The sequence below is a fragment of the Colletotrichum truncatum genome, assembly GCF_014235925.2.
Source record: "Colletotrichum truncatum strain CMES1059 chromosome Unknown Contig_0002, whole genome shotgun sequence".
NCBI lineage: Eukaryota > Fungi > Ascomycota > Sordariomycetes > Glomerellales > Glomerellaceae > Colletotrichum > Colletotrichum truncatum.
Genome location: NW_027222399.1, coordinates 3,914,426 through 3,938,267, shown reverse-complemented (window position 1 = coordinate 3,938,267; position 23,842 = coordinate 3,914,426). Strand labels below are relative to the sequence as shown.

Sequence of the window (23,842 nt, the reverse complement as noted above, 5' to 3'; positions counted from 1 at the left end):
CTGTACTCCATCGAAAAATCAAGATACCCTTTCTGCGACGCGTTCGTTTGCGCAACGCTTACGAGATACCCTGTTGCGCGAACAACACCACTCCACTGCACCGGCTAGTTAGCAAAGCTGCACTTATGAACCTGCGGCCTGGCCGCGCCCGCCCACGATGGGGAAGATAACGAAGCAGATGCAGCCCAAGCATGCTGAGACTCTGGTAAGTCCATCTTTTCTTGTTTATGCCCGCTTCCGGTCAACTCGGCTAATCATCCGCAGTCTCCATGGCTGAAGGACTTCGTCACGTCGGCATGCTCGACACCCTTACCTCTTCTCCCAGACCACCTGTCCAAGTTCCCGACAAGATGGCCGTTCCCCAGAGGTGATCTTTACCACTGGATCCCCCTTCTCAACCGATTCGACAATATTCTGGACTGCTTTTGTACCACCTATAACCTCGATCAGGGCCCTCAAGGCCGTGATTTCAGCTGCGATCTACTTCTCAACAGAGGTACCAAGACCGAATCATACGGTGACGAGACGTGGGATGGGGAGCGACTCTCCAAGCTGGGCTACAAGGAAGATGGCGATAGACAGCTCATCGAGGCTGTTCTCAACTTCACACGGGTGCTTCTGGAGCACTGCGGCAACCGGAGCATCTATTCGAGTAGCATGGTCCTGAACAAGCTACTCAACACCACGGTTTTGTCCGTTCTGCTGGCTACTCTGCAGGTCAGCTCCGAGCTAGCTCAGCGATACCAGGCCTCGGTCAAGCGTATAGGAAGCGCGTCCCGTACCGTCAGCACTGCACTGCTGGGGAACCACTACCAAATCGATCTCGATCGTGTCCAGAGCCTCGCTCTGCCATTCGCTAAGACTCCCATCGTGAGTCTTTCGGACTCCTTGACAACTGGCACGCCTACCTCGGCTACCAAAGGGAAGGAAAAGGCCCAATCCTCGAGCCAGAAAAACGCCGCCGTTATGTTTGCCAACGACTTGGGCGCTGTTCTCACGACTGACAACAGCCGCTGGAACGGTTGGGGTGACATTAAGATTTCCTACACCGCGCCTTCAACAGCCCGCGACCAACCTGCCGTCACAGCCTCCGACCGTGTCGCATCCAGCGTTCCTTCCACCCCTACCCCTTTGCGACGCAGCACGACGGCCGGTTCACAACAAAACACCCCTAGATCAGCTCGTCAGCCCGCTGCTGATGATACTTCGCCTTTGGGCGTCCGAAGCCCTGGTATGTCGAATGAACATGCCAACTCTAGCCAGAGAGTCTTCGATCTACCACAGTCAGTAGTGGCTGCTACTCCTATTTACGATTTGCTCTCAAGATGTCCCGCGGATATGCCGCCTTCCGCAAAGTATGAGGTGCTCAATCGGCTAAGAGTTGCCAAGGCTCTTCTGGGCAACGCAGAATCCAGACAGCAAGCCCTGGCTATTAGACTGTTGGCCATCACAAACCTTGCCTACATCCACCCGGAGACCACCTTTGTTGAAAAGGTCTTACGTCATGACAACGATGAGACCAGACGTTACCAGCTCGCGTATCAGTTAGCAGAGCTTATCCACCCGCCAGCTGACGGCTCTATACAAGTGCCACTCTGGCTCCAGTCCATTGTTTTGGCCCTACTTGAGGCGATTTCAAACTATGCCGCCCGATACCAGGATGTCTTATCTGCACTCAACGCTAATGTCAACCACGGTATTCTCCTCTATGTCATTCGGAAGGCAGTCGGAGGCATGAAGACCGACGAGCCTGATCGTGGTCTCCAGATCACCGAAATAGATCAGTGGCGGACGAACCTCTTCTCCCTAACCACTCACCTTGCAATGTCCACTAGAATTGGCGCTGAGATGGTTACCGCTGGTCTTATGGACATTCTGGTGGAAATCCTGAAGATCAGATCTGACGTTGCCCAACGCAACCAGTCCATGATCCTTGCCTTTATCGATGGCTTGATTTGGTCATACCAGAACGCTTTCCAAACCTTTTTCAGTGGTTCTGGCCTCGATGCCATCTCTGACTTGCTGGTCACCACCGTGGCCGAAGCGAAGCAGCTGGTCGAGGCTGGCCAAGGGAACAAGCCAGAGCATCGCAACCAGATTGTGGACTATGAGATACCATACAACCAGCAGCAAACTCTGAAATGGGTGCTCAAATTTGTCCATCATATGATGACCAACTCTTACAGCTATGGCGGCAACACCGATCGGCTTTTACGTAATCTCGTGGACAAGTCAGAGCTGCTTGGAAGTCTCAGAGAAATTATGCAGAACACTAAGCGCTTCGGTTCAGTGCTCTGGACGAACACAGTGACAGTTCTCAGCGATTTCATCAATAACGACCCCACGAGCTTTGCTGCCATCTCCGAATCCGGCATGATCGTAAGCTATCTCGAGGCAATTACTAGCCACTCTGTTACCAACCAACCAGCCGTTCAGCCTCCACAGGGATCTGAGGAGCAAGAGCCCGCAAACCGCGCTGAAAACGATGATCATAGCAGCCCTGATCCGTCCGACGCTTCCATTCAGATTGAGTCCGACAGTCGTTCCCACCCACCTCCTGAGGAGGAATTGGCTGCCTCTCATGACCGCCCACTGGCTAAGGGTATTCTTCCAACCTCTGACGCTATCAACGTTGTACCGCAAGTGTTGAACTCCATATGTCTAAACAATGCTGGCCTGCAAATGGTTGTTTCATCACGTGCCTTCGAGTCCTTCCTGGAGATTTTTGAGAGCCCAGCCCACGTCAACACAATGGAGACAGATCCGCACCTTGCAAGCAACGTCGGAGCAAGCTTTGATGAGCTTGCTCGGCATCACCCTCACCTAAGGCGCCCAATCTCGAACTCTGTCGTTGATATGGTTGCCAGGGTGAGGTCCCTAGGTGTTCATAAGGCCAAGACTGCCAACTGGGGCGCCAAATTACTTCTCAACAACGGAACCCAGAAGCCTGTTCCCGCTGATGAAAACTTGAAGAGTCGCCTCGAGACCGCCTCCACATCCAAGGACAAGGACAAGGGCTCCCGTGATGATGTGGACGTTGAGATGTCTGATGCTGCTGAGTCGTCACAAAAGGCAGAGAAGCCTGCGGGCACAAGTGACGAGTCATCCTCGTCTGCCACCGCATATGATGATATCACGCCTTATGTTTACGCTCTATCTAGCTTTCTTTCTGCCTACTTCAACAACAACACGCTCAAGGCCTTTTTCATCAATCACGGAGGTATTGAGCTATTGTTGGACATTGCTGAGCTGCCCAGTCTTCCGCATGACTTTTGCGAATCGCATGCGTCCCGGACACTGCATCTCGTCATATCACAGCTTGTCGAACAGTCTCCTGTTCTTGGTCTTCCTTCTCTGCTCAGGCGTGCGCAAGCATCAGTTGAAACGCTCAGACCCCTAGCCGTGTACAACAAGGACACTCCTTACTTCGGCCCATTCCTTAGCCCTGATGACAAGATGACAGTTGAGCAGGTCCGAAGCCTTGACGCGGAAGCACAAGAGCGGGTTTTCCAGGGCACTAAGATGGTTAAAGCTTTGCTCAACGCACAATCATTGATTAAGACGCTGTACGAGTGTTTTACCTCGTCTCCGAGGTCCAACTCGGTTCAACTGTATCCCATCAATGTCTTTGACTATTATCTGGATTTGGTGAAGTCTCTGGGGCCCCTTCTCAAGGCCGTGTTGGCCGAGGAAGGTGCAGAGCATAATGTTCTCCCCCAACATTGGTGGGCTAAGAGGCCAGCACCCGGGAGCGATGTCATGGTGTCCTTTGAAGGGCCTTCCGGAGCACAGGCTACAACGGAGGTTGACACTGGTAGTGCTCCCGTGTCGGAGGATGTACCGGGCTCTGGGAGCGGGGGTGTTCAGGCGACAAACCCCGGTATTCAGCACAAGGTCCCTAGCAAGCAGGAGCAAACCACACCCAGATACCGCAACTATGAGACTCTCCGTCTTCTCCTACACTCGATGGTGCCGTCAACATTCCCTTTCTTCCAGCAACTTGGCAAGGCTCTCTTCCCGCGACGTGAGCGAGACCCCTACTCTCGACCAAAGCACATAGACCTCGCCAGGCAGCTTTCTGGTACCATTCTCGACCAGCTGAGACCCTCTGTTGCTTTAACTGAGCCCACGGCGAAGGAGTACCATTACTGGATTATTATGCTTCACACATTGACGGAGATGCTTATGGATTCTTCTCGGTCATCTGGAGACCGATCCTCAGTTCAAGTGGTCGTGCCAGTATTGATTGCCTTTTTGGAGCAAGGTGGTTTCGACGTGCTCACTCAAATGGTGCGACGCTTCTCGACAGAGATCTGCAAAGAGACTAGCGAATCAGATGCGGGCACCACTGCGAGCGCGAGAGTCGCCTCTTTTGGCCTCGGTAAGATTTTCGAGTTCTTTGCCGCGCTCGTTAATGGCAAGAATATCGCCGATTCTACTGCTCAATTTGGTCTTCTCCCCCGATCAACCGAGAGGCGTCCCGAGTCCCCCATAGCTCACCAAATAGTTGTCGAGGTGCGCATGGCAGTGCTACCAGTGATCCGCGAGACTTGGGAGTCTGCTCTGATCGAGAGACTGCGACCTGAGTCAGTAGCCAAAATTATCGAAATCCTCAAGATTATCTCCACCGCCGAGCACGAAACGTCCTCTAGAGACAGGCCCGTACCCGAGGTCTTTAAGAAAACCTCGATCCAGTTTAACTGGCCACTTCACAGCCAGCTGATCACTCAGTTACTCGAGGATGGCGCTGATGAGGAACTGGCCCGGGAGGCGGTCTTTAGATCTAACGGCAACCAGCCGTCTGCGACGGAATACAGCCGTATCCACAAGGCTGGCAAAGCCGGACCACGTAACCCTATACCCCCAGAAGACGCCTACACCCCAAACCGTCCTGATCTATCACGACCTTCTAGCCAGCAGGAGGTGTCTCCTCCCGTCGTCGCTGCCGCCGCCACCGCCGCTGCCGACACGGATGCAATGGCAGTTGATGCCGCACCCGACTTTATATCTGGGGCTGGGGCTGTATTTGAACGTATGCTTGGGGATTCTGTCCTTGGTGACTTGAGCGAACGGACTTCTCCTGAGGGCGCCGGCAATGGTACCGACAGCCCTGCTGACGCTGCTGAGGCACAGGACAGACCTAGTACCTCTACGCCAGCAAACGCCGCTGGAGACCAAACAAAGACCGAGAGTCGCCTGACGGCCAAAGAAGACTTGGACAAGGAACGGGCCAAGCTGCGAGAGAATCTCATTGATAGATCGCTTGATATTGTCAGAGCCCACCCGCACTCGGCTATCGAGCTCTCTGAGCTTATCAGTGCCATGGTTTTCCGCCAGCAGAATGACGAAGTTCGAGACGAAGTTGGTGCTACTTTGGCCAATGCTTTGACGTCTCTGTCGTTTGACGACAGTGATTCCAAGTCGAACGGAACAAGCATCGCCGCCTACGCTCATCTGTTAGCTCTACTGATGCAGGAGAAGAGCTTCTTCAAATGCAACATTGACACTTTGCGTGAGAAGGTTGATGAGTACGTCTCGTTCCTCAACTTGAAGGTTCTCCCCACATCAAACGAGGAGCTGCCTCCCTGGATTCCCTACATTCTGTTAATTGTTGAGTTGCTCTTATCATATGACGAGCAGCCTGTGGAGGCACAGTGGAAACCACCTGCAAGTGAGAACGAAGCTGTAGCAGCTCCAGTTCTGCCTCCACGCAATCCGATTGTTTCGGACAGTCAGCGGAACGATCTCCTAGAGGCCATCCTTCGTCTGCTACCTGTCCTCGGAAAAGAGGAGACTCTCGCAACTTCTGTCCTTCGAGTGATTGTCATTCTTACTCGGCAACCAGCTATTGCGCAAAAGGTCGGCGAGAAGAAAAATCTCCAGCGCTTGTTTGTCATGGCGAAGCAGCTTGCAGGTGCCGGCGCTGCTCGTTTAAAAGAGACGAAGACCACTGGCAGCATCATGGCAATTCTCAGACACATCGTGGAGGACGAGGATACTCTGAAGCAGATCATGCGCGCCGAGGTGCGCAGCCTCTTTGAAAACCCCCAGCGTACCCAGAGAAATCTAGATCTCAGCACATATTTGCGCAACATGGCACCGCTTGCACTGCGTTCGCCCGATCTTTTTGTAGAAGTTACCAATGAGATGACGAAGCTCTCTCGTTGGACACCGGGAAGCGAAGGCAGTACCCGTGCCCACCAGCTGGCACTCAAGGAGCCCGAAACCGAGACCAACGCTAATATTGCGGACAAGGACACGAGCGTCGAACCCGCAGTACAAGCTACAGAGGATCTTTCCATCCACGACGTCAAGCAATCAACAGAGGCAGACGACAAGGAGATGGCCGATGTACCAAAGCCAGCGCATGAACTGAAGCGCCCGATGGTCGAGAATCCCCATGGCATCATTCACTTCCTTCTTTGCGAGCTGCTCAATTACAGAGAGGTAGATGATAAGGAGGCTTCGCAACCTCCTAAAGATACGAAGGTCGTCGCGTCGACCAGCGCCCCAGCTGCGGAGAGCGCGTCTCAAGATGCGGCCGCGGAAGGCCAGGACGCTGCTGACAGTAAAGACAAAGATAAAAAGTCCTCGAAGCCCATATTCAAGGCGGAGGATCATCCGATCTTTATTTACCGGTGCTTCTTGCTCAACTGTCTTGCAGAACTCCTCCAGAGCTACAATCAAACAAAGGTTGAGTTTATCAACTTCAAGCGGAGCGCCCCGTTGCAAACAAACACGCCTGTGAAGCCCCGGTCAAGCGTTCTCAACTACCTCATCAACGACCTTCTTTGTCAAGGCAGCAGCCTCAGCGACAATGGTGACAGTATATTATCTAAGAAAAAGGCGGCGACCTCTGCCCAGGCACAGCAGGTATTAGTTTCACTTGTAGCCAAAACTGGAGAAAGGGGGGTCGACAAGAACCGGGACCGATTTGAATACGACGAGGAACCTGACCTACTCTTCGTTCGCAAATTCGTATTGGACACCATCCTCAAGGCATACGAGCGTGCTGCTACACCTGAGGAACCTATTGACACTCGTTACGCTAAGATGCAGTGCCTTGCTGAGTTGATGAACCATATCATTGGCGAAAAGGACAAGGAATCAACATCTCAGCGAGCACTGGATTCCCCACAGGGCCGGTCCCAGGCTCAACTGCGCAGGATGATGTATGAGAAGGGCTATCTCGACAAGCTGACTTCATCGATTGCTGAAGTTGACCTGAGTCACGCTGGCGTCAAGCGTGCCATCAAGTATGTGCTAAGAGTGCTCCGAGTGTTGACAGACACAGCCAAGGAACTGAGCCGCTCACACGTTCTGCCTTCTACATCCCTTCCCGACAATGCGGACGACGAAATTATCTCAACTTCGTCAATGTCGGACATGAGCGATGATAGAGAAGAAACTCCGGATCTCTATCGCAACTCAGCCTTGGGCATGCTCGAACCTCGTGGAAGCGATGACGAATCGGAGGATGAAGATGGTAAGACATCCATTGCCACTAACTGACATAATACGCAAGCTAATCCCATCAAAGAAGATGACGATGAAGAGATGTACGACGACGAGTACGGCGATGAGCTCGACTATGGCGAAGAGGATGTATCTGATGACGGCGAAGACGGCGTCAGCGATGAAGACGAGGAGCTCGGCGAAATGGGCGAGATCGAGGGTCTCCACGGAGACCCTGGCGTTGTTGAGGTCATCATGGGTGAAGATGATGATGACATGGACGAAGACGACGATGAGATGAGCGAAGATGATGAAATGGACTCCGATGACATGGACGACATGGACGACCATCTCGACGTGGTTGAAGAGATCGTCGACGAAGATGGCAATCCTATCGATGACGACGGCGCCTCAGGTTGGGAAAGTGAAGACACAGATGACGACGACGATGAAGACGACGTCGAAGACTATGGTGCCGATGTTCAAGACGGAGATGAGGTCCACATGCACGGTATGGAACCTGGAGATATCATTGACAACCTTGCCCGAGCGGTTATGGACCCAGAAGATTACGAAGGGGACGACATGGACGATATTGGAGATCACTACATTGATGATGGACGTGACGAAGATGGTAGGTCAACATATGCTAGGAAGGATTTCGAAACGCTAATAATAGCTTCAGATGACGAGGATGACGATGAGGACATGGATGAAGACGACCTCATCTACGAGGAGGATTATCCCCACGATCACCCGCCCCCTAATCTCCCGGCAGCCCTGGGCTGGGACACGCTCGTTGTTGAACCGTTTGGTGGTCATCCCCATCATGTCCACCGCCACCGACATGGGCACCGCAGTCCATTCCCCCCTGGTTTTATGGTTGGCGGCGGCCGGGATCCACTGGGTGATTTCAGAAGTTACTTTTCGCCCCGGCACAGGCCCAGCGCGGTACCCAACAATGCCGATGATGGTGTCAACCCTCTACTGCGCCGAAACGGCCAGGGCCGGGAATCATCCCCTCGTCCCCCTCCGGGCTCTGGTATGATAGGTCTACGCCTGCCTCCTGAAATCTTTGGCCCTGTAGGAACACAGCTGTCAAACAGCCCCATTGCCATTCTGAACGATCTTGTCGCCTCTCTTCCGGTGATGCGCCATGGTCAATCCGCGGTTCACCTTTCCATAACTCAGAACGGACGGGGAGAAGTCCGCGAGTACCACGTCGCACCCCGCGAGCCCAGAGCAGACAATCGTCGCGAGACTACATACCACGAACCTCAACAGGCTGTTGCGTTTACCCCTGAATCGACTTTTGAACGATACCAAGAAGAAGCCAGGATGGTGTTCGGCGGTGCACACTTTGTGGAAAAGGCTCAGAAGCTCATCAACATCATTCTCTCCAAGCTTGTTCCTCCGGCTATGGAGTTTGAGAAGAAGCTCAAGGCCGAAGAGGAAGAGCGACGCAAGATTCGTGAGGAGGAGCGGAAAAAGTTTGAGGAAGAGGCACGACGCATCAAGGAGGCTAAAGAAGCTGAAGAGAAGGCGGCACGTGAGAAGAAAGAGGCCGAAGAGCGTGAGCAGCAAGAGCGGGCCGCTGCCGAAGTTGCGGCTGCTGCAGGCGAGCGTGACGCGGCATCTGCCCAAGAGACCCAAAGACAAACCGTCGATCCTCACGCCATGGAGGGCATTGAGACGCAGGTCCCTTCTGCACCCTCTGCGCCCCCTGTTGACAACGAGGCGGCCGCCGACGGTAGCCGGGTCTTGACAACCATTAGGGGGGAGGAAGTAGATGTCACCGAACTTGGTATTGACCCCGAATATTTAGCTGCTCTTCCGGAGGAGTTTAGGGAGGAAGTCATCGCCCAGACGGTCAGCACTCGACGCTCACAAGCCCGCGAGGTCGCTGCCACTGGTGAACAAGGTGAAGTCTTCCAAGAGTTCCTTGACGCTCTTCCTGAGGATCTTCGACTCGAAATTGTTCAACAGGAACGTCAAGAAGCGCGCCGGCGGGAAAGAGACGAGCAACGGCGCCAGGTAACGACTGCAGGTCAAGACCAGATTGCGGTGGACATGGACCCGGCCAGTATCCTGCTGACATTCCCTCCGGAACTGCGCCAACAGGTCCTTATGGATCAAGGAGAAGATATAATGGACCATCTCCCCCCTGAAATGGCTGCCCAGGCCCGACTTCTTGCTCAGCAGCACGCCGTCCATCCTGCTGTAGCAGGCAGAAGCCCGCCTGTAGCTGCGCGACGAACGGGTCCGCCGCAGCCAGAATCTGGAGAAAATCATGAAAACAAGGTACAGCGCCGGACAGTGGTCCAGATGCTCGACAAGGCTGGAGTCGCCACGCTACTACGCCTAATGTTCATCTCTCAGATTGGTTCTATTCGCAACTATCTCTTCAGCGTCCTGGCTGATGTCTGCGAAAACCGACAAAACCGCCTCGAGGTCATCAGCACTATTCTTCTGATTCTTCAAGAGGGAAGCACGGATATGGACGCTGTTGAGCGCAGTTTCAGCCAGCTTTCTCTCAAAGCTAAGAAACCCAAGGACAAGGATGCGGACCCAAGAACCCCTCAGAACCTCAAGCGGACTCTGACTTCGCTCAGCGCCTCTGGACACCACCAGTCGAATTCGGAGATATCACCGCTGATGGTTGTGCACCAGTGCTTGGATCTGTTGCAGGATCTGTCCACGAAGAACCCGCATATCCCAATGCTCTTCTTAACGGAGCATGAGACTGTCGGATCATCCCTTAAACGTACCCTTAGCCGGAAGGGCAAGACCAAGGATTCAAAATCCCACAAGTATGCGATCAACTCTTTGCTCACTCTCCTCGATAGAGACTTGGTAATGGAGAGCTCAGTGGTCATGGCCTACCTAGCCGACTTGCTCAACAAGATCACTGTGCCTCTCGCGACCATGGAACGACGACGCAAGGACGCGCTTGAGAAGGCTGCTCGCGACGCGAAGAAGAAGGCTGCAGAAAACGCGGCCGAGGCTGGTGAAGCCACTACGTCAACTGAGCAACAGACAAACAGCGAAGCAACTGGCGCCACAGTCACTGCTGCCGCCGAAACCAAGGATCTCAAGTCGGCCAGTGTCTCAACAGGTGAGGAACCAGAGACCTTGAAGAGCCAAGACGCCAAGTCGGAGTCAATCCAGAAAGGACCGCGACAAATGCAAGTCCCGGTAATCCCTCCACATAACCTTACGCTTGTCGTCAAGATTTTTGTTGCTCGCGAATGTAGCTCCAAGACTTTCCAGAACACCATCTCGGCCATCAAGAACTTGTCTGCCATTCCTGGCGCCAAGGCCACTTTTGGACAAGAACTGGTTCGCCAGGCTCGTCTTCTGAGTGAAAACATTGTTACAGATCTTGATGAGCTCCTTCCGCACATCGAGAAAGCTACCTCTGGAACTGAGATCCAAGGTGTCGCGCTTGCCAAGTTCTCGCCCGGGGCATCTGAGCAAAACAAACTTCTCCGTGTTTTGACCGCTCTGGATCACTTGTTCGATAGCAAAAAGAAGAGTGACAAGTCCGACGAAGAGGCTGAGGCAATCAAGAACGAAAAGCAGGACCTAGTCACCTCCTTGTACCACAACTCCACCTTCTCGACCATGTGGGAGAAGCTGAGCGCTTGTCTCAGCGCCATTCGCCAAAGAGAGAACATGGTCAATGTGGCCACCATCCTGTTGCCTTTAATTGAGTCTCTCATGGTCGTTTGTAAGAACACCGCAATGAATGATGCTCCGCAAGCTCAGAATCAGTCAAGCAAAGAGATGTTGCTCTCTAGCCCGCCCCCAGAGGACCGCATGGCTGGTCTATTCTTCACTTTCACGGAGGATCACCGCCGCATCTTGAATGAGTTAGTGCGAAACAGCCCCAAGCTCATGTCAGGAACTTTTGCGCTCCTCGTTAAGAACCCGAAGGTGCTTGAGTTCGACAACAAGCGGAACTACTTCAACCGAAGTGTACACAGTCGGTCCAATAATAACCAACGACCATCGTTCCCCGCGCTGCAGCTCTCTGTCCGTCGTGAGCATGTCTTCCATGACTCGTTTAAGTCGCTTTATTTCAAAACTGGCGACGAGATGAAGTACGGCAAGCTCAATATACGATTCCACAATGAAGAGGGTGTGGACGCTGGAGGTGTCACTCGCGAGTGGTTCCAAGTTTTGTCCCGGCAGATGTTTGACGCCAACTATGCACTCTTCACCCCTGTTTCCTCAGATCGCACCACGTTCCATCCCAACTCACTGAGTGGCATTAACGACGAGCACTTGATGTTCTTCAAGTTTATCGGACGCATCATTGGCAAGGCTTTGTATGAGGGCAGGGTCCTTGACTGTTACTTCAGTCGTGCAGTCTATAAACGCATCCTCGGCAAGTCCGTGTCTGTGAAGGACATGGAGTCATTTGACCCAGACTATTACAAGTCATTGGTATGGATGCTTGACAATGACATTACCGACATCATCACCGAGACTTTCTCCGTTGAGGATGATGAATTCGGCGTTACTCGCACCATTGACTTGTGTCCTAACGGCCGTGACATTGCCGTTACCGAAGAGAACAAGCATGACTACGTCCGATTGGTCGTGGAACACAAACTTCTGTCCTCGGTCCGGGATCAGATGGAACATTTCCTTAAGGGTAAGATTCACAGGCCGAACAGCCAAGGAAAAAGTTACTAACTGGGTATATCAGGGTTCCACGACATCATTCCAGCTGATCTCATCTCCATATTCAACGAGCAGGAACTAGAGCTGCTCATCTCAGGCTTGCCTGACATTGATGTTGACGACTGGAAGAGCAATACTGAGTACCACAACTATAACCCGTCGTCACAGCAAATCCAGTGGTTCTGGAGGGCGATTCGGTCATTTGACAAGGAAGAGCGGGCTAAGCTATTGCAATTCGTCACTGGAACCAGTAAGGTACCTCTCAACGGTTTCAAGGAACTGGAAGGCATGAATGGTATCAACCGTTTCAATATCCATCGTGATTACGGCAACAAAGAGCGCCTTCCCAGCTCTCATACATGCTTCAATCGTAAGTACTTATCTGGAAAATGTATATGGAGGCCATGCAATTGACGAGACAATGCAGAACTTGATCTCCCCGAGTACGAGAGTTACGAAACACTTCGGGCACAGCTCATGAAGGCCATTACGGCGGGAAGCGACTATTTTGGCTTTGCATAAGACGAGAGCGCGCAAACATAGACTATGATACTGCGATTATGCCAGCATTTGCACTATTGAGGGGCGGGCGACACAGGACACGGTAAATGGAGTGGATGACTTGTGTGATATTAAGCGGAAGGGCATCATCATTGGACTCTGGGCCGCATGTACAAATGTCAGTTTTTGAGAAGGCAGTGGCTAAAGCCCGGATACTCTCATCATTTCATTTTAAGATGGGTGCTGGACCCAAAGACACTGGTTGCTTCTATGTGGAGTGCAGGCCGCATTGAACCACAGCTAGCTGTTTTTGGTTTGGTACTTTGGTATGTAGAGTATGCTCAATACGTCTTGTAGATGACACTTCCTATTCCTAATGATTTGTGGATATTTTTTGGCAAGCTTTTCGCAGTCTTGGTGGGCTGAGCTCCTTCTGGTGGATGCTCGCCCGGCCCTTTCCGATGCTGGTATGGTGATGTTAGGGAAAAGGGCCAGGAAGAAATGAGGAACTTTATTATCACTCTTTATGTGATGGTATCTTGTCTCCCTCATGTGCAGGAAAGCCTAGCATGTCAGGTATAGCCAGCTGGTGTTTTTTTCCCCTTCCAAATGGTATCAAATGGATTTTTTTTCAATGGCGAATTTGACTGGTACGCTTCTTTTGAACATTGCCTTGTAGAGCCTGCACGGGGACAGGTACCGGCAAAATCAGCACGGTGAAGGACGGTGAGGAAAGAACCGAGGACACGGGATCCATGCCCCGTTCCCCACACTCTTTTTTCGACCTCTCAGCGATTCCGGAACAATGACGGCAAGGGCACTAGTTTTTTTTTTCCCCCTTCTCCCGCAGTCTCCTCCGGTGACAACCGCAAGTACAAAGCGAAAGCACAAATTGACCTCATTGACGGCAACCAGATACGACCGACCACCCTTCTCCATACATCTCAAAGACTCAGTATTGTCTTAACTTAGCGCGCACCGTGGAACGTCTCAAAGCTCCCGGAGAAAGGCAGTGTGTACGAGAGTTTTCGATAACCGATAGCCATACCCCTCCATCGTGACCCCGCGCTGCATTTCGATTCGCCCAGAAACCGACCTTAGCCTGCAAACATCAGCAGGTGCTGCAGCCCTTACCTTTTTACTTGACCGAGCGCCCCTCCCGAACTTCTTTTTTTTCCTCTCCCTTTTCCCTTCGTCGTCATACATCGACCGGCCTCATGGGGGACATGGCGAACGATATCAAACTGCTTAAGGGCAGCTCCCATGGGGAGTTGTCCCAGAAGGTCGCACAGCGGTACGTCTCTCTCTTGTTCGATTGGACTGTTCCTTTATTTTGTTGCGAAATGATTCTTGCTAATCTGCTTTTTTTTTTCGCAACACTGCAGGCTGGGCATCCCTTTGGCGAAGACTATGAGGTGAGCAATTCCCCTCTCCAAACAGCGACTCTTCTGCGCGCGCCGACCGCGAGAGTTTCCCTCAGGATGTACTAAAAGCTAACCGCTGTGCTTTATAGCCTGAACTACTCCAACCAAGAAACGAGGTTAGCGAGCAATTTCTCGACCGAGCAGGCTTGAGTTTGAGGCCTGTTGAACTGACGTCTTTACTGTGTCACCGTTGGCGAGAGTGTCCGCGACGAAGATGTCTTTATCCTGCAATCGAGCGAACCCGGAAACGTCAACGATGGACTCATGGAGCTTCTGATCATGATCCACGCCTGCAGAACCGCTTCTGCCCGCCGAATCACTGCCGTTATTCGTTAGTTTCGCCTTTGCCTTCATGAGGAGCGCTTGATTTGAGGGATCATATACTGACGAGAGACAGCATGCTTCCCTTATGCTAGACAGGACAAGAAGGATAAGAGCCGTGCTCCGATCAGCGCGAAATTGGTTGCAAACATGCTCCAAGTTTCGGGATGCGTAAGTCCTGATAATACCGATTGAAGTGTGGAGAATCGTTGTGAAAAGCGCCGAACGACTAATAAGGCGGCACTTAGAACCACGTCATCACGATGGATCTCCACGCCTCACAGATCCAAGGTTTCTTCAACATCCCCGTCGATAACTTGTATGCCGAGCCTAGCGTGCTGCAGTGGATCAAGCAGAACATGAGCGTCGAGGACACCGTCATCGTCTCTCCCGATGCCGGCGGTGCCAAGCGAGCCACAGGTATTGCCGATCGCCTTGAGACGGGCTTCGCCCTCATTCACAAGGAGCGTCCTCGCCCCAACGTTGTCGGTCGCATGATTCTCGTCGGAGATGTCAGAGACAAGATTGCTATTCTCGTCGACGACATGGCTGACACCTGCGGCACCCTCGCCAAGTTCGTAACCCGTACTATGTTTATGCTGGCTGTTCTTTTTACTTACCGAATCTTAGGGCCGCTGAGACTCTCAACAACGCTGGTGCCCGTGAAGGTAGGTCTCACAACAACACCACTGAATCATAGCTGAGTTTACATGCTGATCAAAATCTTCAGTCATTGCCATCGTTACCCACGGTGTCCTGAGTGGCAACGCCGTCGAGACACTGAACAACAGCTGCTTGTCTCGTATCGTAGTTACCAACACCGTTCCTCTGGGCGACAAGATTGAACGCTGCCCCAAGCTGCGCGTCATCGATATCAGCCAGGTTCTGGGTGAGGCCATTCGCCGAACTCACAACGGTGAGAGCGTCAGCTACCTCTTTAACCACGTGCCTGTGTAGGAGGAAGCCAGGATAGGCGCTTTTTTAAAGTTTCTTCCAGACGGCAGTCCAAGGTTGAAAGTATCATGGGTTTAGGGGCGTACGGCATAAAAGGTATTTAGGGGTTATTTCCAGTAGATCACTGCTTAGACAGAAAAAGGGTTCGCATGAAGTACACTTGACGCACGGTAGAATAAAACCAGTCTCTTTTATGATGAGCAGGTAAGGCTAGGTACGATAGCTATTGAATCAATGGGCGCCGTACCTGAATATCTTGACGGCAAAACTGGTCTGACTACCATCCGGGTGACAAATGGCAGGTTTTATAGTGCTGGCCATTGGTCGAGTAGAATGTCGTTATCTTTTCGTCTTTTGTCGCCCGAGTTACTGGGTCTGAGCTGGGGGTAAGGCGGTGAAGTACGTTAGCAAGTGCCGCACTCTGGGGGGCGACGGCGTCCTAGGTGGATAGAGTGGGTCATCAAGCAGCCTCGTAATCTAGTATACAAACGTGGAAGGCGGCGATAGATATGAAGTTCAGAAAAGGGCACAATTCATTTGTGTCAAGTGGAACCACAGGGAGGCTAAAGGGAACGGGGCAGTGGAGGGAGCATGGCATTAACATCAAAAAACTTTTTCGCTGTGGTATTTGCGCGTCAAGGATGCATTTCCATTTTGAATGCCCTATTACATTCGTGATGACTGAAAAAACTGGTCGTGATGGCTAATCCGGGTCCAAACAATCCAGCTTTCCCTTTTAAACGTTTCCCGTCCACGCCCGATGCAAGAAACCAGAAGACCCGAGTATTCTTTACTTTTTCATTTTCCCAACGCCGGAGATTTACTTGCGCATGGAGGAGGCGCGGCGCTTGCGCAGGTCGGCCTTCTCGGCCTTGCGCTCGGCAACGCGCTTGGCGAGGATCTGGGCGTACTCGTTCTGAGGGGAAAGTTAGCAGAGGTCCATGGTGAAAGAGATAGAAAAAAACGTACGGCCTCGTCCTTGACCTTCTCGGCCTGGCGGCGCTTGAGGGCAATGCGGTGGCGCTTGTGCTGGAGGCGCTGGGGGGTGACGAGTCTCTGGATCTTGGGAGCCTTGGTGTAAGGCTTCTTGCCCTCGCCCTTGGGCTGGACCTCGCGACGGATGACGTACTTGCGGACCTAAAGTTTGCAGCAAAATTGCCGTATTAGCTACTGTAGATTGGGTTTGTTTTTCATATTCACAAGCCAGACACGCGGCTCTCCCTCTTCTCCTATCCCTTTGAATAGTCATCACTCGCGCTCTCGTGGGCATCTGAAGTGATTCGATTCGGAAAGGTGGAGAAAAGAGGGAACCACGGTCCCGTCTCTCACACTCTACCTGGCCTGCTGGATCCTCCGCCGCAGCACCTGGTAGGCGATGACGAAGTGGCTGTCCGAGGGGCGTTGTTGCGAGAACAGGAGCACACATACATCGTCATCCTTGGTGAGGCTGAAGAACTTGCGGATCTTGGTGGCACGCTTGGGGCCGAGGCGCTTAGGGTGGACGACGTCGGTAAGGCCGGGGATGTCGGCCTCGCCCTGCTTGACGATGGAGAGGGCAAGGACAGAGAGGTCCATGCCGACGATGCAGCCACGGACAGACTTGCGCTTGCGCTCACCGGTGCGGCGGGGGCGGTAGCAAGAGTGACCCTCAGAAAGAAGGAGGCGGACACGGGTAGGGTGCATGACACCCTGCTTCATGGGGAAACCCTGCTTGTCGTTACCGCCGGTGATGCGGAAGATGTAGCCCTTGAACTCGTCACCGACAGAGTCACCGGGGACCTCAGCGCCCATCTAATGTGAGTGTTAGCAAACCCGTTTTCGTCGTATTGTTGTGATCGGCCATCGTTTCGAGAAAGTTTTCGTCTCTCGGAATCCGGCGTCGCGGCGATTCGAGGGGAGGGAACGTACGCGCTTCTCCATGAAGACACGGAGCTTGCGCTCATCTTCGATCTCGATGAGCTTCTGGCTGCCATTGGCAGGGTAGGAGATGTTCAACTGTGAGAGGAAGTATCAGCGCCCGTAAATTTTCACACTCCAAACAGCGGCCAAGCGACAATGACAACGGCATCGAAATATCGAATGCATGATCGCTCGCATCTGATTGTCGCGCTCGTATAAGGTGGTTATATCTTACCTTCATCTTGCCGGCGTTGGGTGGTGCAAGAGTGTCGACTGGCTGGGCGTTGGGCGTGGAAGTTCGTGATGGAAGAAAGGAAAATCGCTAAATTTTGAGATGTGTGTGCCGCTAGGGCTGCTGGGACGAGGAAAATGCACTGGCCAATCAGAGTGTGACTACAAGGGCGGTGTCGGTGAATTGTGCCACCGGTGCTGTTTTTTTTGCACTGGTCTATCCAAACCTAACCCACACTCTCACGTGCCTTGCCCATATCCCATTTAGGAAGGTGTGGGTCACTGTACGTACTGCGTTCATGTGTCTCCATCTTAATCCCGGCCAGATCCCCCATTTCCTGTCTCGTCAAATAGTCGACACAATACACGTCACGAAACGATTCCAACCTTTAAAAGCGAACTAACTTACGCCTATACGCAGAAGAAATAATGTCGACTGTTAAGATTTATCCACCTAAGAGGGGTCCACCAGCCTCAGATAACCCGCTTCCTCAAACCATTAGGACCCCGTCTGGACTTGCTCTTGTTGAGATGCAGGGTACGATCAACCTCCCCCAGTTCAATCATGATGGGGATAGCAGCAGATCTCAGCCTGAGATACCCATCGGCAAGATCATCTTCCCCGACTACCATCCAGATATTCAAGAGGAAGGCAGCACGGCTTGGATGAAGCGGGTATATCTTTATGTCGGTCAGCACCAAAGACTCCATGGTGAAGTCAAGAAACTCCCAAGGGCAATGGCCATTATCCGCAAAAAGGACGAGACCAGAATTGGCACGAATGGAGAGCTAGAGGAGGAGCTTGAAATTGCCGAAATCGTTAAATACAAGGTTATGTTTTCCCAACGGCCTGAGCCCGTCGGCACTGAGACTTCATAAAAGTCACGCTTGATGGTGGATCATTGCCCTTGACGCAACTACTGAGAGCGTTACCTGGGTTCAATCTACTTGCAGAGTCAAGCTTCTTTCACTGCGACTCCTCTTGAGCTTTGCGTTAGACTCGAAACATCCAAGAATTCGAGATCGAAGAAGCGCCGCAATGGAATTCTAAAGCAGTTTCACTGGAGAAAGAATTTGGAAGCACATCAATATCTTCAACTTTCTAGGCCAGTCTCAGTCGTATCAAAAGGTAGATACCAACACGGCAGCGTACCTTACGGCGATAATTCACCAGGCCCCCTAGACGATGCATAGTCAACCTTCTAATGGAAGGTTAACACCGAGAAATCACGAACCTTAATTATGCCGGTAGCAAAGTATGTTGGGACACGATAACCAGAAATACTCTTCTGTCGTTGGCCGGGAGCCACGGAACAGCATGTGCGAAAGCGTTGCCATTCATAGTAATGTTTTGAAAGGAACGTGCGTCGCCGCTGTCTAAAAGTCGGCAGAGGAATGGCTAGATGAAAAGTAGGAAAGGGGGAGAGAGAGGGAAAGATATTATAGAGCAATGCTCGTTACTCGACGCATTGCATATGAGAGCATCTCAGGCATATTTAAATGATCGACAAAGTCAGAGTGCGCTCGTTTCAACACGAGCTGCACCTGCCTCGCAAGTTTGGTCAAGTTCTCAACTGCGAAATACGATTTGAGAGCACATCTGGTTTTCACCCAAAGTTGCCTCCATAAGCCGAAGACAGTTGTTACGCCTTCTCAATGCCGCCCTTTGAGCTCGTTAGGACACAGTGGTAGAGCTTTCTAGTATCTGTATTCAAAATCATTCGTGTATGAGCCAGTAGTAAACTTGCTAGCAACTATGACATCCGACGAGAAGTAAATCACAGAGTACCGACAAGCTGATTGCGCTTACGGGAAATATGTTTTCAATTCAGAACCTGTCCTCGTCCACACTATTGGTAGAGTCATTCAAAGGCTGCCATGGCGGAAGTTTATCAATCAGCCAAGGGGAGCGCCACTGACCTTACATGCTAAATACTCAGTTCCGTCATTAAGACACTTCACAATCCGTGCCCTTGTTCACCGGTTGATTGTAGCTATGTCCTGCCAAGACAGCAACTAAGAGGATTTCCCCTCCTCCCAGCGCTTGTTGCTTTGACCTGAGTAATGAGAAGCATTTCAGCCAGATCATCCGGCCTGGGCTTCCGCCGACGAGGCCGGCGGGTACAAAACACCGAGGTGATCGGTAACCTACGGGCGTCAGCAGTTCTTCTTCAGGCTGGCCAAGGGTTCCCCACATATCCCCAAGCGATGTGAGGGGGGGGTTGGAGGCTACCCGAGTTGGCTATTAGGATGAATGGCTGCCGTACATCTCAATTGTAACTCTAATTTAACCGCAGACAGCTGATTGAACGGGCCACAGTTGGCCCCAGCTAGAGATGGAGATATACATGCCAGGGACGACCCCTGCACGCCACTAGCCATGACTGCACTATTGGTCCTTTCAACCGGCAATAGAGCATGCTTGGTTGTGATCGGAATGAAATCCTTTTCTAGCACACCCGAGCCATATTCCACATCATGGGGAAACCCTCCGCCTTTTCATAGGGCCTTGTCTTGAAGTCTTGAACGAGCCAAGCGGCCCTCCGTTTTCTCATTGAGCCAACAGTACCCTATCCAGACTTGCAGGTCTAGGGCCCAAGACGGCAGGCCACCACCGGGCCGGGTTCTCCTCATTTGAAGGACGTCACCAAGCCAAGAGCAGGTACTGACCCTGCACCGTCTTTAGAATGACCTTGAGATGATTCTGCTCTCATCGGCTGAGGATTTGGGGTAAAGATGGGGTCGACCGTTGCATCGCAGACTGGGACCTTGCATATATGAATTGGGTCGCCTTCCCTGTGATTTAGACTTACCGATCTGTTTCTTCTTCACCCCCCCGATCTCGGTCTCATGAGACAGGTCCTCTCAGTTTAGTTTTGCCTCGCCTAGTCTTTGTGTCAACGGTCACTATGCATCTTCAATCCCTCACCGTGCCCTTGCTGGCAGCGTCGCTGCCGATAGCATCTGCTCAGCTTCATCATTATGCGAAGAAGGCCGGTCTCCTGTACTTCGGTGCCGCAACCGATTCTCCGGGTCAACGTGAGCGTGCCGGATTGGAGGAGTCCTACGCTCAGTACGATGCTATCTTGGACGATACCAATGAGTTCGGCCAGACTACCCCTACCAATGGTCAAAAGGTCAGCCATGATACCACATAGCCCAGGACCAGCTAACCCAAGGCGCAGTGGCTCTTCGTCGAGCCGGAACCAGGAGTTTTCAACTTCACCGAGGGAGAAATCGTCTCGTCCATTGCCGAGGAGAATGGTCAGCTCCTTCGTTGCCACGCCCTTGTGTGGCACAGCCAGCTGGCCCCCTGGGTCGAGACCACCGAGTGGACTCCTGAAGAGTTGACTGAGGTAATCGTCCGCCATATCAAGGAGGTCGCGGGTCACTGGAAGGGTCGTTGCTATGCCTGGGACGTTGTCAACGAGGCATTGGAGGAGGACGGTAGCTGGCGCAAGTCCGTCTTCTACAACGTGCTCGGCGAAGACTACATCAAGCTGGCCTTCCGTACGGCTGCCGAGGTCGACCCACACGCAAAGCTCTACTACAACGACTATAATTTAGAGACCGTTAGCCCCAAGAGCGAGGGCGCCAAGCGCATCGTCAAGATGCTTCAAGACGACGGTATCAAGATCGACGGCATTGGCATGCAGGCCCACCTCGTCGCTCACCGAGCGCCGACCTTGGACCAGCAGATCGATGTGATCCGCAGCTACGCTGAGCTTGGCGTCGAGGTTGCCCTGACCGAATTGGATGTTCGTATTCAGCTTCCAGTCAATGAGACCAACTTGCAGTGGCAGAGAGACGCCTACAAGGCTGTAAGTAGAAAATCCCAAGTCCCTTTAACTCAGATGGATGCTAACGTGAGTTGCACCAGTCCGTTGGCGCATGTGTTCAGGTACCGGCCTGTGTTGGTGTTACAATCTGGGACTTCTACGACCCCTTCAGCTGGGTTCCCTATGTCTTTGAGGGTGAGGGGGCCGCACTGCTGTGGTTTGACGACTTCAGCAAGCACCCTGCTTACGAGGGTGCACTTGAGGCACTGAAGAACAAGACGGCTCCTCCCTGCCGGAGGCGACGTTCTATTGAACCCAGCAAGAGCAAGAAGCTCTACTAGACAGGCAGATAATGGGAATAATGTCTTCCGTTAGACATTTATGGACAGCCCTATATCAATCGTTGCTTGGTGATGCGAGTCTCGCCGAATATGTGCCTGGGAAAAGCCCGGTACCAAAATTTCGCAGCTCCAGTCGCTAAAATAAAAACTAAGTTACCGCTGTGAATCAGAAATCGGTATTCAAAAAGCCGACGGTGTGCAGTTTACGGTGTACTCCTAGCAGAGCATCATCTTGCTCTGACCTGTGTAATGAAGGGAAATGCGTACCTCGATAACCAAGTTGAACTGAATCCATCATGGATTGGGAATCTAGAGTCGGAGGAAACCTTGAACCCCGAATATCTTTTAAAATTTTGGTATATGGATCCTCAACGGCCAAGTTCTGTAGCAAGTAGATGATGCTTCTCTTTCTCCTAGCCAAGCTTTACCGAGCTTCTCACCGAGACCAGAAGCTGTGTGGAGCACATCAGCCCGCCAATGAATAGCACGGCATTTGGCTGCTTCAGTACATGCATGACCAGAGTTAGTCAGCGATCTTATCGGCCCATTTGCCCCGCGAAAAATTCAGTTAGCGAGAACACATAATCGCGGGGCAATCCAGAGGGTAGACTTACTCCCATGCGACAACTTCACCGAGGATGGATGTGCGCTGTGGAATATCCTCTTAAAATACCGACACCCGAAAGTTATCAAGCCACTGAAATTTTGGGCTCAAGCTCCGTAAAATACGGCAAGTGTCGCAACCATGGAGGAGGACCGGGCTCAGACAGACCTGGGTATCGCTGCCGACATTGAAGCGACTCATCGCGAGGCAGAAGCAGCCGCCCAACCGGTTCTGAGGCAGCCCAAGAAGCGCTTCGTGGGAAGGAGGACAGCCGCCGAAACTGCGGCGAAGAATGGAGATGCTAACGGATCCATCGAGGACAACAAGTCCATTCAAGGTGAGATCGCCTCAGTAGGTTCAAGGTAACCCTCGAACTCACATGTAACTCAGTCGCCCAACCACGAAGAGGCCCGCGACTCTTGAATCAAGTTCCCCCTGAAATCCTCAACGACCCCGCTCTCAAATCTGCCATCTCAATTCTCCCCTCAAACTACAGCTTCGAGATTCCCAAGACTGTTCACCGCATCCGTAGCTCCGGCGCCAAAAAGGTCGCCCTCCAAATGCCGGAGGGTCTCCTTCTCTTTGCCACTACCATCTCCGACATCCTCACCGAGTTCTGTCCGGGCATCGAAACGCTCATCATGGGAGACGTTACATATGGCGCCTGTTGCATTGACGATTACACCGCCCGCGCGCTGGGGTGTGACCTGCTCGTACACTACGCCCACAGTTGTCTCATTCCCGTGGACGTCACCAAGATCAAAACCCTTTACGTGTTTGTCGACATTAGCATAGACACTTCCCATCTTCTTGCTTCACTGGAGCGCAATTTCGCTTCGGGCAAGACTATTGCCATTGTCGGTACGATCCAGTTCAATGCCACTATCCATGGAGTGCGCGGTACTCTCGAGAAGGCCGGCTTCAAGGTCCTTGTGCCGCAGATTGCCCCCCTGAGCAAGGGTGAGATTCTGGGATGTACGAGTCCCCAGCTCAAGGACGAGGACAAGGTCGACCTGATTCTGTACCTCGGTGACGGCCGCTTTCACCTGGAGAGCATCATGATCCATAACCCACAAATTCCGGCGTACCGCTACGACCCGTACTCGCGAAAGCTCACCCGTGAGACCTACGGCCATGAGGAGATGCAGGATCTTCGCCGGACAGCTATTCGGACGGCTAAGACGGCTAAGAAATGGGGCTTAATCCTCGGTTCGCTCGGCCGGCAGGGAAACCCCAATACTATGGGCCTTATCGAGAAACGGCTCAAAGAGCGTGGCATTCCCTGGGTCAACCTTCTCCTCAGCGAGATCTTCCCCGGAAAACTTGCCATGATGGCGGACGTCGAGTGTTGGGTGCAGGTAGCCTGCCCGCGGTTGAGCATCGACTGGGGCTACGCGTTCCCGCGGCCGCTACTGACGCCCTACGAGGCGCTGGTCGCGCTGGAAGTACGAGATGACTGGGGCAAAGGTGTTTACCCTATGGATTATTACGGCAAGGAGGGTTTGGGACGCGTGAAGCCTGCGCAGGTTGAATCAAAAGTCTGAGAGGCTCGAAGGATACGGGAATTTAAAATAACGAGGTCATGTGCAAGCAACTAATGATACCTTTTATGGCACATATACTTCGTAGCGGGTGGTATGAATA

At 52.5% G+C, this 23,842-nt stretch overlaps 6 protein-coding genes across 6 annotated transcripts; 5 read left to right on the top strand and 1 right to left on the bottom strand.

The window, feature by feature from the left end:
- Window positions 1-157: 157 nt before the first annotated feature.
- Window positions 158-12,666, top strand: CTRU02_204006 (E3 ubiquitin-protein ligase huwe1; the record flags this gene model as incomplete). Its single annotated transcript, XM_070204304.1, has 6 exons — window positions 158-205; window positions 265-7,486; window positions 7,526-8,089; window positions 8,141-12,115; window positions 12,170-12,514; window positions 12,572-12,666. The coding sequence occupies 6 exons, from the start codon at window positions 158-160 to the stop codon at window positions 12,664-12,666; spliced, it is 12,249 nt and encodes a 4,082-aa protein (XP_070062067.1).
- Window positions 12,667-13,862: 1,196 nt separating this feature from the next.
- Window positions 13,863-15,347, top strand: CTRU02_204005 (Ribose-phosphate pyrophosphokinase 1-like protein 1; the record flags this gene model as incomplete). Its single annotated transcript, XM_070204303.1, has 8 exons — window positions 13,863-13,988; window positions 14,026-14,060; window positions 14,159-14,185; window positions 14,270-14,400; window positions 14,467-14,561; window positions 14,639-14,964; window positions 15,021-15,058; window positions 15,121-15,347. 8 exons carry the CDS (start codon window positions 13,863-13,865, stop codon window positions 15,345-15,347), a joined length of 1,005 nt encoding a protein of 334 aa, XP_070062066.1.
- An 817-nt stretch (window positions 15,348-16,164) lies between these two features.
- On the bottom strand, window positions 16,165-17,484 carry CTRU02_204004 (ribosomal protein S6e; the record flags this gene model as incomplete). Its single annotated transcript, XM_036731833.2, has 5 exons — window positions 16,165-16,260; window positions 16,314-16,481; window positions 16,773-17,135; window positions 17,253-17,339; window positions 17,479-17,484. The coding sequence occupies 5 exons, from the start codon at window positions 17,482-17,484 to the stop codon at window positions 16,165-16,167; spliced, it is 720 nt and encodes a 239-aa protein (XP_036576393.2).
- A 419-nt stretch (window positions 17,485-17,903) lies between these two features.
- CTRU02_204003 (sister chromatid cohesion protein (Ctf8)) lies at window positions 17,904-18,353 on the top strand (the record flags this gene model as incomplete). Its single annotated transcript, XM_036731832.1, has 1 exon — window positions 17,904-18,353. One exon carries the CDS (start codon window positions 17,904-17,906, stop codon window positions 18,351-18,353), a length of 450 nt encoding a protein of 149 aa, XP_036576392.1.
- A 2,030-nt stretch (window positions 18,354-20,383) lies between these two features.
- On the top strand, window positions 20,384-21,594 carry CTRU02_204002 (Endo-1,4-beta-xylanase D; the record flags this gene model as incomplete). Its single annotated transcript, XM_036731831.1, has 3 exons — window positions 20,384-20,611; window positions 20,660-21,295; window positions 21,355-21,594. 3 exons carry the CDS (start codon window positions 20,384-20,386, stop codon window positions 21,592-21,594), a joined length of 1,104 nt encoding a protein of 367 aa, XP_036576391.1.
- A 745-nt stretch (window positions 21,595-22,339) lies between these two features.
- Window positions 22,340-23,742, top strand: CTRU02_204001 (uncharacterized protein; the record flags this gene model as incomplete). The annotated part of the gene is made up of 2 exons (XM_036731830.1): window positions 22,340-22,535; window positions 22,589-23,742. The coding sequence occupies 2 exons, from the start codon at window positions 22,340-22,342 to the stop codon at window positions 23,740-23,742; spliced, it is 1,350 nt and encodes a 449-aa protein (XP_036576390.1).
- Window positions 23,743-23,842: the final 100 nt, after the last annotated feature.